At 30.8% G+C, this 13,047-nt stretch overlaps 1 protein-coding gene across 9 annotated transcripts in view; it reads left to right on the forward strand.

Moving 5' to 3' along the window:
* faf (ubiquitin carboxyl-terminal hydrolase-like faf) overlaps positions 1 to 13,047 on the forward strand; it is a 66,726-nt gene that overhangs the window by 1,171 nt on the left and 52,508 nt on the right. For 2 of the 9 annotated variants that reach the window (XM_014433919.2, XM_067046595.1), the window contains exons 1-6: positions 209 to 710; positions 899 to 1,087; positions 1,499 to 1,727; positions 10,422 to 10,647; positions 10,879 to 11,010; positions 12,476 to 12,632. In XM_014433919.2, the coding sequence (XP_014289405.1) occupies positions 1,025 to 1,087; positions 1,499 to 1,727; positions 10,422 to 10,647; positions 10,879 to 11,010; positions 12,476 to 12,632 (807 nt within the window). In that variant the 5' untranslated portion in view covers positions 209 to 710; positions 899 to 1,024. The other 7 variants (XM_014433914.2, XM_014433916.2, XM_014433921.3 and 4 more) reach the window with 7 other exon arrangements.

Raw genomic sequence — 13,047 nt, forward strand, 5'->3', positions numbered from 1 at the left:
CTGCCACCCGATAACAAAACAAGTTAAATGATGAATAAAAAAAAAAAAAAAAATAAATGTATAAAATATATTTCAACTAAGTTTTATTCACACGAAATAATATGTTGTAGCTATATCAGTAATTGTTGTCTAGGTATTGTATGGCAATGATAAAACTATATACAGGTTTTTCCAGCTGATCTAAGGAAGCGATTAATACCATGTAATCTTCTAAAGTTTGTAGATTATACTGAATACCACTATTTTTAATTTGCGCTGTGTATGTTCTGTTGTAAAATGTATGCTAAATATTGTTTTAAATAAATCTTAACTTCAAACCTGTGTACATTGTAGATAGCAATAAACACCGGCAAGTATTTTGGCGAATTTTGACTGTTTACACAATGTCCAAATAACGTCAAAATAAGTTAAATATTGTATCGATTCGTTTTGTGACATTGATTCTGTAAATTAAATTGTTGTCAATCGTGGTGTTCGAAATACTAGCTTGTTTGTGTTTTTAAGGTACGGATAGTGAATGTTAATTAGAATTGCTAGATAACTTAACTATAGTCGCTCATCGTAGTCGCCATTTTGTAGTTTCTTTAAATTATATGAATTTTTGATTGAAAAAGAAATATTAATCGATTCCCACCTTGCAGAAACCAAAAATACAAATAAGTTACCAGCTTGCCTGGCTTGAAGACTGTCTCAGTAAGTGCCTCAAGAAGGTGTGTGGGTGCTTATCCTAACCCTTGAATAAAGTTTATCACTATCAATTTCTGCCTTTCATTTTATTCTAATATAATTAGAGCTTGAAAATGACAACTTTAACATTATCTCATATTGAAGGTTGAAAATTTAGATTACTATTCCTTCTTATCATAGAGTACCAGACATCTTCCATTTGATGTTACAGGTCTTTTGATGAAATGTACTTTCTTGGTTGCCTTCCTTTGGCATCATTCATTATCAAGATAATAATAAAAGAAAGTCTTACACAACCCTTACATTGAATGCTATATAAGGCAGAGTGGAGAAAGAAATGACTATTTCAACTAGAGGGCAAACAGTGGAACCTCCAGATGGTGAAAACAACATTGTACCTGTAAGCATTCCATTATATGTTTACGAGTTATTTAAAAACTAAACCTAAATAATATGAACCTGTATCAAACTCGTCTAGCTGTTTGTTAGGACATAGCATCCTGTCATCTGTCACTAGCTGTCAAAAGTTAATTGATAACAAAACCACCTTTCACCTCATTTCCTTAAAATAGGCTTTATGATTATCGAGGTTCCATAATTATCTGTTATACAATGATCACTGAATGTTTGTTAGCTTTTCTTTAAAACTTCATGATCTTGCTGCTTCATTTTTTAACTCGCAAATAATAATGAAGGAGAAAACTAGGTATTCTGTGCTAAAAACATTTATTTCATAGGTAGAGTATTTTTTTTCATAAGAACTTGCTGTATATAAATCTGAATTTAATAAATAAAAAATAACATTATTTAGGTTCAACCATCCGGTTTACAAATGGAGCCACAAAGTGTTACTGATAATGAAGGGGTTTCATCACACACTTGCAATGATGCAAATTGTAGCTGCCGAGAGCCAGATTTTCCTCATGAAAAACTGGCCATTTTGGATGAAAAAATATCTAGCCCTAGGTGGGTAGTGCCTGTTTTGCCGGAGCAGGAGTTAGAATGTTTAATGCAAGCTGCTATCAATTTATGCCGTACTGGTAAGTTATTAAAATTATTTGCCATGTTCTAATTTTAGTTATGCCTTTTTTCAGTTCATGTGTTATTTTATAGTTTCACAATATTGTGTCATTGAAGCAGAAATATATTTATTTGAAATGTAGTGTTAATCCAAATTTACTTAAGACAGCTCGTTGGTTGTTAGTAGTTAGTAAAGGTTATGGTGTTATTAGAGTGACTTATTACAGTCATGCCCATTACATTTGCTATAGAAAATTTAGTTATCTTTTTGATTCCATTATTTTAATTGTTTTTACCTATCATCATAGGTGATTGCTGGATATAATTTAGTTTAATTATGAAGACTGCAAGAACTTACTGAGTGTCGTTCTTGGTTGTTTTGTTTATTTGTTTCCCCTAGAAACAATGTGATGCATGTAGTTTCTCTCTGAATGAGATATTAAGTAAACTCAAATCTATTTTAAAAGGTTTAATTGTAAAATACAAATAAAATAAATTTAGTCCAAGTATTTAAGTCTTTTTTAATGAAAAAATTATTTAACTTACTAATCATCATATATCTCTGTGGTTTTCTTTTGTTTTTCTGCCAACAAATAAATTTTCCTCAGTAAATTTTAAACTAAATTGATGATATGGTTTTGTCTTATCTATTCAATAACTTAAAATGTCTTGAAGATATCCCCAGGTACTAAATAGCAACTATTTATGCTTTTATCTGGTTCCTACAAGAAGAGGCCTTATATTTTGAGGCCTAGATTTACCTAAAAAAAAAAAGTTTTATCCAAATCTAGGAAACACATGCCAGGGTCCTCTCCTTGTTAGTTGTTATCATATTTAGTTTGTTGTTTTTTCTATTATAGTTAAAAATAATACTCTTTAGAACAAAACCTTTTAGAAATTGAGCTGTTTAATTTTATGTTTACCACATTACATATATTTTTATAATAAGAATTATAAGTTATTACAACTATAAAAATGTAAATATTAACTGCTAATAGAGTTTATTGTTGTTATTAATTTATACATTAAATTATATTATTGTCCTGTTATTATAACAGGACAAACATTCTGATATATTAACAGAGTAAACATTGAAAGCAACAAATAACTTGTAAAAAGATATAATGAAACTGAAACAAACAAATAAAAACTTATACATATACAAATTAGCTTAAAGGAAAAAAAAATTAATACATGTATAAATTAAATAGCTGTCTTAATTAAAAACATATATGAAAACTCATCAACTCTAAAAACATAAGAAATATAAATATTAACTGAAAAAAAAAAATAAAACTTAATATCAGAAACATATACAATCAATTTCAAATATTTGTACTACAGAAAAATTAATTGTACAGTTATTAAATATCTACTTATAATTTTTATTTTGTGTTTAAACTCTTAATTAAAGCTATGAAAGCAATATTAGTTAAACCCACAAAATCTTGGAAACACCAATATTGATTTTTTTTTGTTCATATAATGCATCCTATTTTTAATGCTTATGTGCGAGATGGCTTTGCGAACCTAGTTTTCAATTATTCCAGTAGATAGAGGCACTTGGCGTTATCACAAATCCACTGTTTAAACTAGCCATCATGACAACAGTTTGTTATATTTTGAATACATTGCCACAAGGTTTTGGATTTGCTAATATGAGAGTCCAGTCAATATTCACTTTTATATTTAATTATTTATTATTCATATGTTTTCAGTTATAAATATCAATATCTTAAAATAATTTTCAATGTTTATTAATGATTGGAGTATTTAATTTAGTTTCAAATTCTATTTGAATTGCATGTCATGAGGAAATTATTGAATTTTTTTATTTCTTGAAACCATATAGAAAATTTCATCTACTAAATGTTATGATTTTCTCTTAATGCTTCCAAGCTCTTTGAATTAATGAATAATTTCATTTGATAAAGAGCTGGAATACATGAAGGTCATTTGTTCTTATTAAATATCCCAGATAGAAAATGGTAAATGCTGCATGACAAAATAAGCTTCATTCAGTTTGAAAAAATTAAAAATTAGTTTACTGAGAGTATTAGTGAACATATATTCATTTTCTTTATTTAAAAAACAAAACAGTATTAATAGTTTTATTATTGTACTAATATTTTTTTTTTATATTTATTTATTATATTTTTGCATACAAGCAATTTTTTTGCAGGTTTATCATGTTAGATCAAAATGACTAACAATAACAAAAATTTGTAACTTACCATTCTTATGTTAAATGATAATCATCTTACCTTCATTGTTCTATCATTTTTGTAAAGCATTATTGATGATACCTTTAAGGAACCAAAAGTGATTGCAATATAAACAAACTGGGAATCAATTCAAATCAATTCTTCTTTACCTATTGCTCCAATGTTTATCTCTAGTTTTTTATTATTAAACATTTATTGTTTATTTATCTACTTAAAAAAAAAATTATTTTCTTTATGTTACAGGTCTTTTTGATAGTTTATCTGCTCGTTTACGAGTGTGAAACACTTGTAATGTTTGTTCCTTTATCTTTGCTTTCTTTCCCTGAATACCTGTGAACTCATCAGGCAATATATAATTGTCTTCTTTTTTCTGGTTTATTGAGAATCTTTTGATTTAAACTCCAAGTTTGATGAAATGTTTGACCAGTTTTGATCAATAAGTGAAGCATTTAAAGTTGGCATGTCTTTCAACTATGAGATAACTCATAATTAGGCATTATGATTATGTTAAAGATATGAAAGAAATTTTACCAGCGAATAGGTGATTTCTGACAAACTGCCTCTATACTTGCCTTGTACCTAATCTTATCTTCTGTCGGAGGAAGAGGTAAATATGATCAGTTTCTTAAATTATTCTGATCATGACCAGAGCAGGTGAATCACCCTTAGTGGAATAGACTGTATTCGTATATTCCAACAGAATGAGGTAGGTACCCAAATACATTTGATATGATCCAATATCCTTTTCTTTTAGTGGTGCAGTGAAATTTCACCCACTACTTTGAGGTTAAGCCACCCTAACACCAAATTGGCAAAAACATTTTGACAAATCTAAGGCCTACATTAAGATTGTAATTTCAATGGCAACATATTGTTGTGCGATCAACATTGCTCACTTGCTGTCATTAAAGATCAAACAATTTTGGCAACATTTCCCTCACTACAACTTCTCTTTTCACAAATGCAGTATATGATTGTTTTACATTATTAATGTTTTAATTATGTATTTGAAAATTACACATTCCTGTTCAAAAGTTCCTCTCAGTTGGATTCTTCTGAAGAAATATCTTTTAGATCAAAAGAACCTTGATGAAAGAATAATTTCTATGATAGATGGACAGTATTGTGGCTTTAAGACAGAGATTTTTAAACTGGATGCCTGCTGTACTCTATCCCAGGGGTGCTCCAGCAATAATATCTAATTATCACAAAGATTTTCCAATATAAAGTAGAATATACATTTTTATATCATGGTAATATCATACATTATCTGTATATTTAACAAACTAGTGGTTCCATAAAATTACTTTAGAGTTGACAATGGGTTTAAAAAATTGAAAACAAAACAACTCAAACTTGAATACTATTTTTTAACTTCTTAAATTTTCATTTATAAAGAAAAACAGATTTTTTAGCTGAACATGTGGGATGTGACACATTGTTTTAGAAAAAATTGTCCACCATGAATTATCAAACATACTCTCTCCTTAAATTACACATTTTATGACTTAATAGCACAACTGAGATTAGAAAAATTGTATAGGAGAATAAACTAATGATTTTAAACAAAAAAGTGATAAACATTTTTACTCTTCTGCCACACTTGTCACTCTAACCTCATTTGGCAATGATTCCTATGGACAAGCTTCTTTTATTGAGCCTGAACGTAGTATGTTTATCTACTACCTTTGCTGTGCAAGCTGACATAGACTCCTTACCTGCATTAGTTACTGTGGTCCAATGACCATTCTTATAGGAAAAACTGCTCTATAGATCGGGATAACATTCTACCTGGTGTCTTCAGTTTCACTTACACATCCATTCTTGATAGCGACAACCTCATCCATTCTGGTAAGGGTTTTCTCCTTTCTCGACCACCTTGTCAAGTACAGGAGATTTTAGCTGTTTCAAAGACTAATTGCTGAAAGTCGATTGCCTCAGTACTTACACATCCATCCTTGCTAGCAACAACCTCATCCACTCTGGTAATGGTCCTCTTGTCTCCTTCAAGTTGCCCTCTCCTTTCTAGACCACCTCATCTAGTACAGGAAATATTAGCTGTTTTTAAGACTAATTGCTGAAAGCCTGTTGCATCATAGTCAATGAATTTATGCTCTCTTATGTTTTGGAAAAATATGAATAGAGTTATCACACATTTATAAGATTATAAATTATAAGTTATCATACATATAACAGTCAATTTGAATACAATACAAAGCATCTGGTATCAGTGAAGTTTTTCCTAATTTCTTCTGTTGAATTGAAAATCAGCAATGTGTTCCCAGAAACCACTCCACCTAGCTGCTGGCTGATGGCAGATTGAATCTCCAATTGAGCAATAAATTGATATCTCATCCCAGTCAATCATCGCAAAGGCATTTTTGTCTCATAAGGCTCTAATTCAGCATAACTCTGCTTGATTTAGCCCTCAAACTGATGTCATTAATGTACATTTTTCTAGGGTGTTAAAAGTAAAAAAAAAATTGTTGCAATCGTCTCATCAGAAAAACTATTTGAATCGATTTGAAAATATAACAGCCCAACACTTTCACAACAAACGACTCTTCAAACTGTAACCTGCACTCATAAGTTTTATGGTACTCAGTAGAAATCTTTTCTTCATCTCTTATTGGTTCTTTTAATGGTCATTGTTCCACAGGAAATTTCAACTGGGTCGGTTCCTCCCATGATATAGACACCTAAAGAATATACTATACTTGGCCAGTGTGCAGGGTTCATTTTTCCACAGTCCTTTAGTAGTTAGTTTTCTTATTTCCTTTACTTCTTCTTTGGCATTCTTCACTCAGATGGCCAAGTCAGAGACTAAAATGAAAAATTCAGTGGTCCTTCTCAGGTATTTTGGACTTCTATAGAGCTTTATTTGCATACCAGATGGAGAAAGTCAAACCAGTTTCTCAAAAAATAGTGCATTTGGAGTGTGTGCTGGACATACTGTTCACCTCCTCTTTACTCATCGAGGGGAGTGGAGCCAATATGAAGCTTTCAGAACAGGTGAGCTCCTCTGAGCCTATCATGCCCTGTTTGTAAGCAGGGATGAGAATCTGCTCCAATTGAGTAAGTTAGTGGATGGCATCTCCAGAATTGTAATTTGGGTTGCTTCCAATCCATTGTTTAATGGTGGCTTTATTAAGTGTTTTTACTTCTTTGAGGCTAACTCTGGGCTTAAGTTCCCCTCCTTGGCTAGCTTATTGTTTCATCGTACCTCAAAATTTTGTTAATATTTCTTTTTGGCACCCGTTTTAGGCCACTTATCTCACTCTCCACTGGAGGAAGTTTTTGTTCTATGTTTGACCTGCTTATCTGAGCCTGTTATCCCATGTTCTTGCAATGTGTTCTGTCTTGTTCAAGATCTATTCAGTTTTGCTCGGTGTCTGGTATTCTCTTGATATATCTATAACATTTTGCTAAACATTTCTTCATGTCATGTTAATGAAAAGGGTTAAGTGTACCTTTTTTTAAAAAAAAAAATTTTTTTTATTATAACTGGGAATAGCATGATAATGGTGGTGAAAAGTTATCGGATTTATGGGCTAAACAAGTTATTTGCTTAATTTAATATTAGTTTGGCTTAGTTCAAGTCTGGCACCCAGGACTGCTATACAAGATCCTTAAATTCCTACCCCCTACATACTTCCTCATTATCTGTTCTTATCTCTCCGACAGATCATTTCAAGTAAATTACAATAGCGCTTATTCATCCCTATTCCGTCAGTCTGCTGGTGTATCTCAGGGTAGTATCCTTAGTATACAGTATTCACAACTGATATCCCAACCCATCCTAACACTATCCTCACCACGTATGCCGATGACACATGTCTATTGTCAGTGAAAAATGATCCTTACATTGTACATTGTATCCCAAACCCTCCAACCCACATCACCACCCTTGAAGAATGGTGCCAAAATTGGAGAATTAAGATTAATTCCAATAAATCCCACCAAATCACATTTACCCTTTGTCGTAAACCTATGACCACTTGCCCTACAGTATCCTTTAATAATACCCCACTTATTCCTGTCGAACAGATCTGTTACTGAGGACTACATCTCGACAAACGACTGACATGGAATCCTCATACAAGACTGAAAAGACAGGAAACTGCTTGTCGATTCTGTCTATTACAACATTTACTAGACGAAACGGTCTAAATTGCCAATCCATTACAAAAGACTGATCTACATGACTATTATAAGGCCTATCTGGACATACAGAGTTGAGCTACGGGGCTCCACTAGAACATCAAATTCCTCCCGAATCCAATCCTTAATCCTTTGTCATAAATCAAGTCATCCATCAGGACCTCAATGTCCCATATGTTGCCGATTTGGCCAGAACCAGATACCATCCCTTTCATGATAAACTTCCCAACCACCCAAATCCACTTATTTCTAACCTGGCTTCTCATTCATTACCTAATATTCCTCCTAGACGTCTGAAAAGAAGTTGTAGTTCTATCAATGAGTAGATTCTCCACATGTTTATATCATGTCTCTGTGTCATCTACACCTGTATATATTTTTATAGAGTTGTAAATAAAAATAAATAAATTATTAAAAAAAAAAATATTTGTTGCTAAAGTATTACACACTTTTTTGCACTTTAATCTTCGGATCTAAAACTTTTTTTGCTGCTCTGTCCATACCAATATTCCATACTGGATAACAGACCTAGCCAAAATGAAATATATACTTTATACTTAGATATTTTTTTAATTTAAGGTATTCCTCAATCTATGAAATATATAAATAAAATTTTGAACCATTTTTGTTATTTCTTGTAAATCCCAATCCCATTTTAGGTTTTTATTGACATAAATTCCTAAATATTTTATTTAGTTTAGTGGTAAACCCACTCCTGTCTTTGCATAAAGTTGAGTCCTTGGAACATATTTGAAAATTAGGTTGCTTAAAAGTGCATTTTAGAAAAGAGATTGTAAAAGATAATTAACAAAATAGTTATAACAATAAATCATCACAATAAAATACCCTACCCTCCTGTGGCTCTCACGGCTCACCGGTTGGGAACCATCAATTGTTCTTAGTATATATCAGTATTAGTAATATTCACTTCGGATTTTTAAAATTACCTTCTTTCACTTTATATTATTCGTGTTACTCCTGTTATCTTTACTATTACTATTATCAGTGTAGATAAATGATTATTTTCACAATATATATAAAAACTACAGTGGTTATCATTGTCTAATTATTTTTCTTACTTATTTCTTTGTAATTTTTTTTTAATACTCTTTATTGACTTACTTATTATTAGTTACTTCTTTTACAATCATTGTTATTATATCCTATATTGTATTAACTACCCTAACTATATTTTCTTCAGTATATACTCGTATTATTAGTAACGATATGTGTCATTCTAATTTTACTTAGTTATTCCTAAATTAGAAAATTATTATAGTTATTATTATTATCATATTTCTGTATCTTTCTCTTATTATTTTTCATTTTTCGTCATATCTTTATCACTACTTCCTGTATACGCGACATATTTGAAATAGAAATATAGCCGTTAAACGGCTGGCCACCCCACTCCTCCACGCTTCCGCTTTATTGTTGCCTTCTGTTCAACCTTTACCTTTGAACAGGTAGGTGGTCCTGACTTGTTCTTTGCTCATTTATTATCATTTTATATCATTATTATTTTTTATTTATAATTATTTTTCAAGACATTTATTCATCTCTATTTTTTTTTTTTTTTTTTTTATGTTCATCTTCTGCACTTTTTAAACTGTATATTTTACCTTTTTTCAAAATTTTTACTCTTTCCATTATTACTTATTTTTTATTCTTATCATTGTTTATTCAATTTTATTTTATATTAATACTATTTTACGTCTTCATTCCTTTTATTTATATGTAATTTCTTATCACTTTATTTTTACATAATATTTATCCTAGCTTAAATTGCCTTGTTCTATCTTATTGTTGTAATATTCTCAGTTTTTTTTTTATCTTTTTAGCCCTGATGAAGCCCTGCAAAGTGGGGCAAAACGTCGGAAAATAAATAGTTGTGAACTATTTTTGTTTCTCTTTTGACCGCAACCCTGACCATATTCTTAAATATAAACTTTTACGGTCAACTATATATACATATATATTTTATATAAACCATTTCACTCTCCCTTGTGGGATACCATATTTGTCTATCTTCTCATCACTTATTTGACAATTTATACCATGGTATACTACGATTATCCAAATAACTAGTCATTCATAGTGATACTGCCCTGCGAATTTTCAACATTTTATCAATTTTTTATGTGATACTGTGTTAAAAGCCTTTGGTAGATCAAGATAGACTGCTTACACTTGTTTTGCTATATCGAGACGATCTGGAAATTTCATTGATCAATGTAGCCATGGTGTGCAGAGTACTCATTCCTTTACAAAAGCCATATTAAATTAAAATATTTTTTTTTAAATTTGAGTATATATTTTTTGTTTCAGGTGATGATGTGCGTTCTGAAGCATGTCAGAGGTTTTTTCGTGAAGGCCTTACGATCTCATTCACCAAGATTCTAACTGATGAAGCTGTTAATTCATGGAAATATAACATTCACCATTGCATTTACCAGAATTGCCTTCGACTTGTAGAACTGTGTGTTGTTAAATTATCTCAAGATTGGTTTCCATTATTGGATCTTCTTTCAATGGTTTTTAATCCAAATAACAGGTATTTACTTTATATATGTGTTTATTTGCATATTGTAATGTATATTGTTAAAATTAAATAAAAGTTACCAAAGTATTTTTTAAAAAATATTTATAAGTATATTGTTAGTTCAGGTATTAGTTCTGAGTTGATTAAGTTGATTGATTAATAATTCATATTGGTAAAGTAAATTTCATTTAGACTAGACTCAGTATTAATTGATTGAATAAATTATTCAATTTTTATTCTTAGGTTTCACACTTACAATGCAGCAAGACAGAGTGAGACTGTTCCGGTTGGATCTTCTGTAGTTGAGGAAGAAATCTTTGCCAGACCACCTGACTCTCGCACACCGAGAGGTTGGCTTGTGGATCTCATTAATAGGTTTGTATTAAACTAAGTATTTGTTTTTAAAAAACATTGTGTTCCGGTTAACCTACGGCAACCGAAAGGTTGAATTGGAGGGGGCACCATCAAACATCATGGCATAATAGCCTACTGGATATAGTAGCGTCCCAGGTGGCCAACAGCCAAATCTCACCTCCTCCTGCACTCTCTGTGAAGAGAAGCAACCCATGGATTGTACTAAAGTGGGTGAGAGCCATCTTGTCTTGAGAAGCAGTTCATCATTTTCTTTGTCTCTCATCAGGAATCCACCATGAGTGAGTAAAACTCTTGGAGTTGTTCCCAACAGTAGAGTGGAGAGAGGCTTAGAGATGCAGAGGGAAGAAAGAACCACGGAGTAAGTCCACCTACCAATAATTAACATGCACCACCACTTGGCAATCATCATCATCCCCATCAATTTTATATCTACAATTTCCATAGCCCTATCATTCAAAATTTTACTAACCATTTAATCACAAATGTTTTCTTTCGGCCACCCACTACACCATCCGTAATTTAAACAATAGAATTTTATTTCATTTAATCATATCTGGTTTTTTCAATTATACAGTCCACTTCAACCCAACCAGCAAACCAAAAATGAAGTGTGTCCGGCAATTTGGTTGAGGGCATGCTTCATACACATTGTTTAGGAAAAATAAAGACATAGGATTGTGGATCATTCATCAGTGAATGGAATCTTGAGATTACTTTACAAATAAATAATGATTATATTACTTTTATGAATGGATTAATATTTGTTTTATTCTAATTTTTTTTTTTTTAATAACTTATTGCTGTAATTTATTGCTCATAGTTTATTTAACAGTTTTCAGGCACATTTATTGACCTAACATATTATCTTACTATTTAATTTATTACTCAGTTTAACATATTTAATTACTTGTATAAAATATTTGAAGTTTTAGTTTGTTAATTTGTTTGTTTTGAATAAGGAATAAATAATTAATTTATGAATTTAATTTTTCATTCATAATTAATTCTTTGTATTTCTGAATGGAAATTTTATGAATAAAGTGTTTATTTATGCAACATGGTTGTTGTTCCCCTCCTCATTCTGTTGTTAATCTTTTCTCTGACAAATAATATTTTCATAAAATAATGGTATTAAATGTATAACATATTCAATTCAATAATAATGTTTATGCTAATCTTTCCTTTTTTAAGCTAAGATTAAGGAAGTGATTATTTTTAAAAGTACATATAAATAAATGTTTGAAAAGAGGTACTATATTTCTACAGTAGACTGTAGAATATAGCATATCCTCCTACCTTGTCTGTTAAGATTTCAATTATTATTATTATTTTTTTAATACATCTATGTTATTCCTGAATTATAGGCTGTTTTTAATAATTTACCTCAATGTATTAAGACTGCATTAATTTACATTTCTAATTACCTATTGTAGCAGTGTATTTAAATGCCTATTTTATTAAATAGATTTGGTGTCCTGGGAGGATTCCAGATCCTGGTTGAAAGATTTCAATCTGGGGCAAGCATTGCTGTTCCTGTAGTCCACGCTCTAATCAAGCCTTTTGGTCTTTGCTATGAGCTTCTTACAGTTCACACAATAGTAAAGTACCTCATGCCTATCGTGGTAAGTGAAGTTTTAATAACATCTTTCAACAATAACTTATTTTTTTACTTTCACCTCTATATTTTTATAAGTACTTATCCTGTTTTGAGTTTTCATCAGCACTATTGAAATTTTGAATAGGAAACTCCTAATGTATATTTCCTCTAGTCCAGCTAACAGTTCAATCGAAGTAAATTAGCTGCTCTCTTGTGGGATTTTACCAGCACTATGATGTTTCAATTAATTTTTACAGAACTTGTGACATTTACTTTAATATAGGAGTAAAGTGGAGGACATAAAAGCCTCTGGAGCAGCTGTTATAGCATTTTTTCTTAAGAATTTTGTTTTCAAGGAAACCGTTATTATTAAATATTATGGCTACTAAGAAAAATATAAGGTTTAATTCTTCATCAATAGAGGGTGGGCAACATGAGTA

This window comes from Halyomorpha halys, unplaced genomic scaffold (assembly GCF_000696795.3).
Source record: "Halyomorpha halys isolate HHAL.00 unplaced genomic scaffold, Hhal_1.1 Scaffold1282.1, whole genome shotgun sequence".
Lineage (NCBI taxonomy): Eukaryota > Metazoa > Arthropoda > Insecta > Hemiptera > Pentatomidae > Halyomorpha > Halyomorpha halys.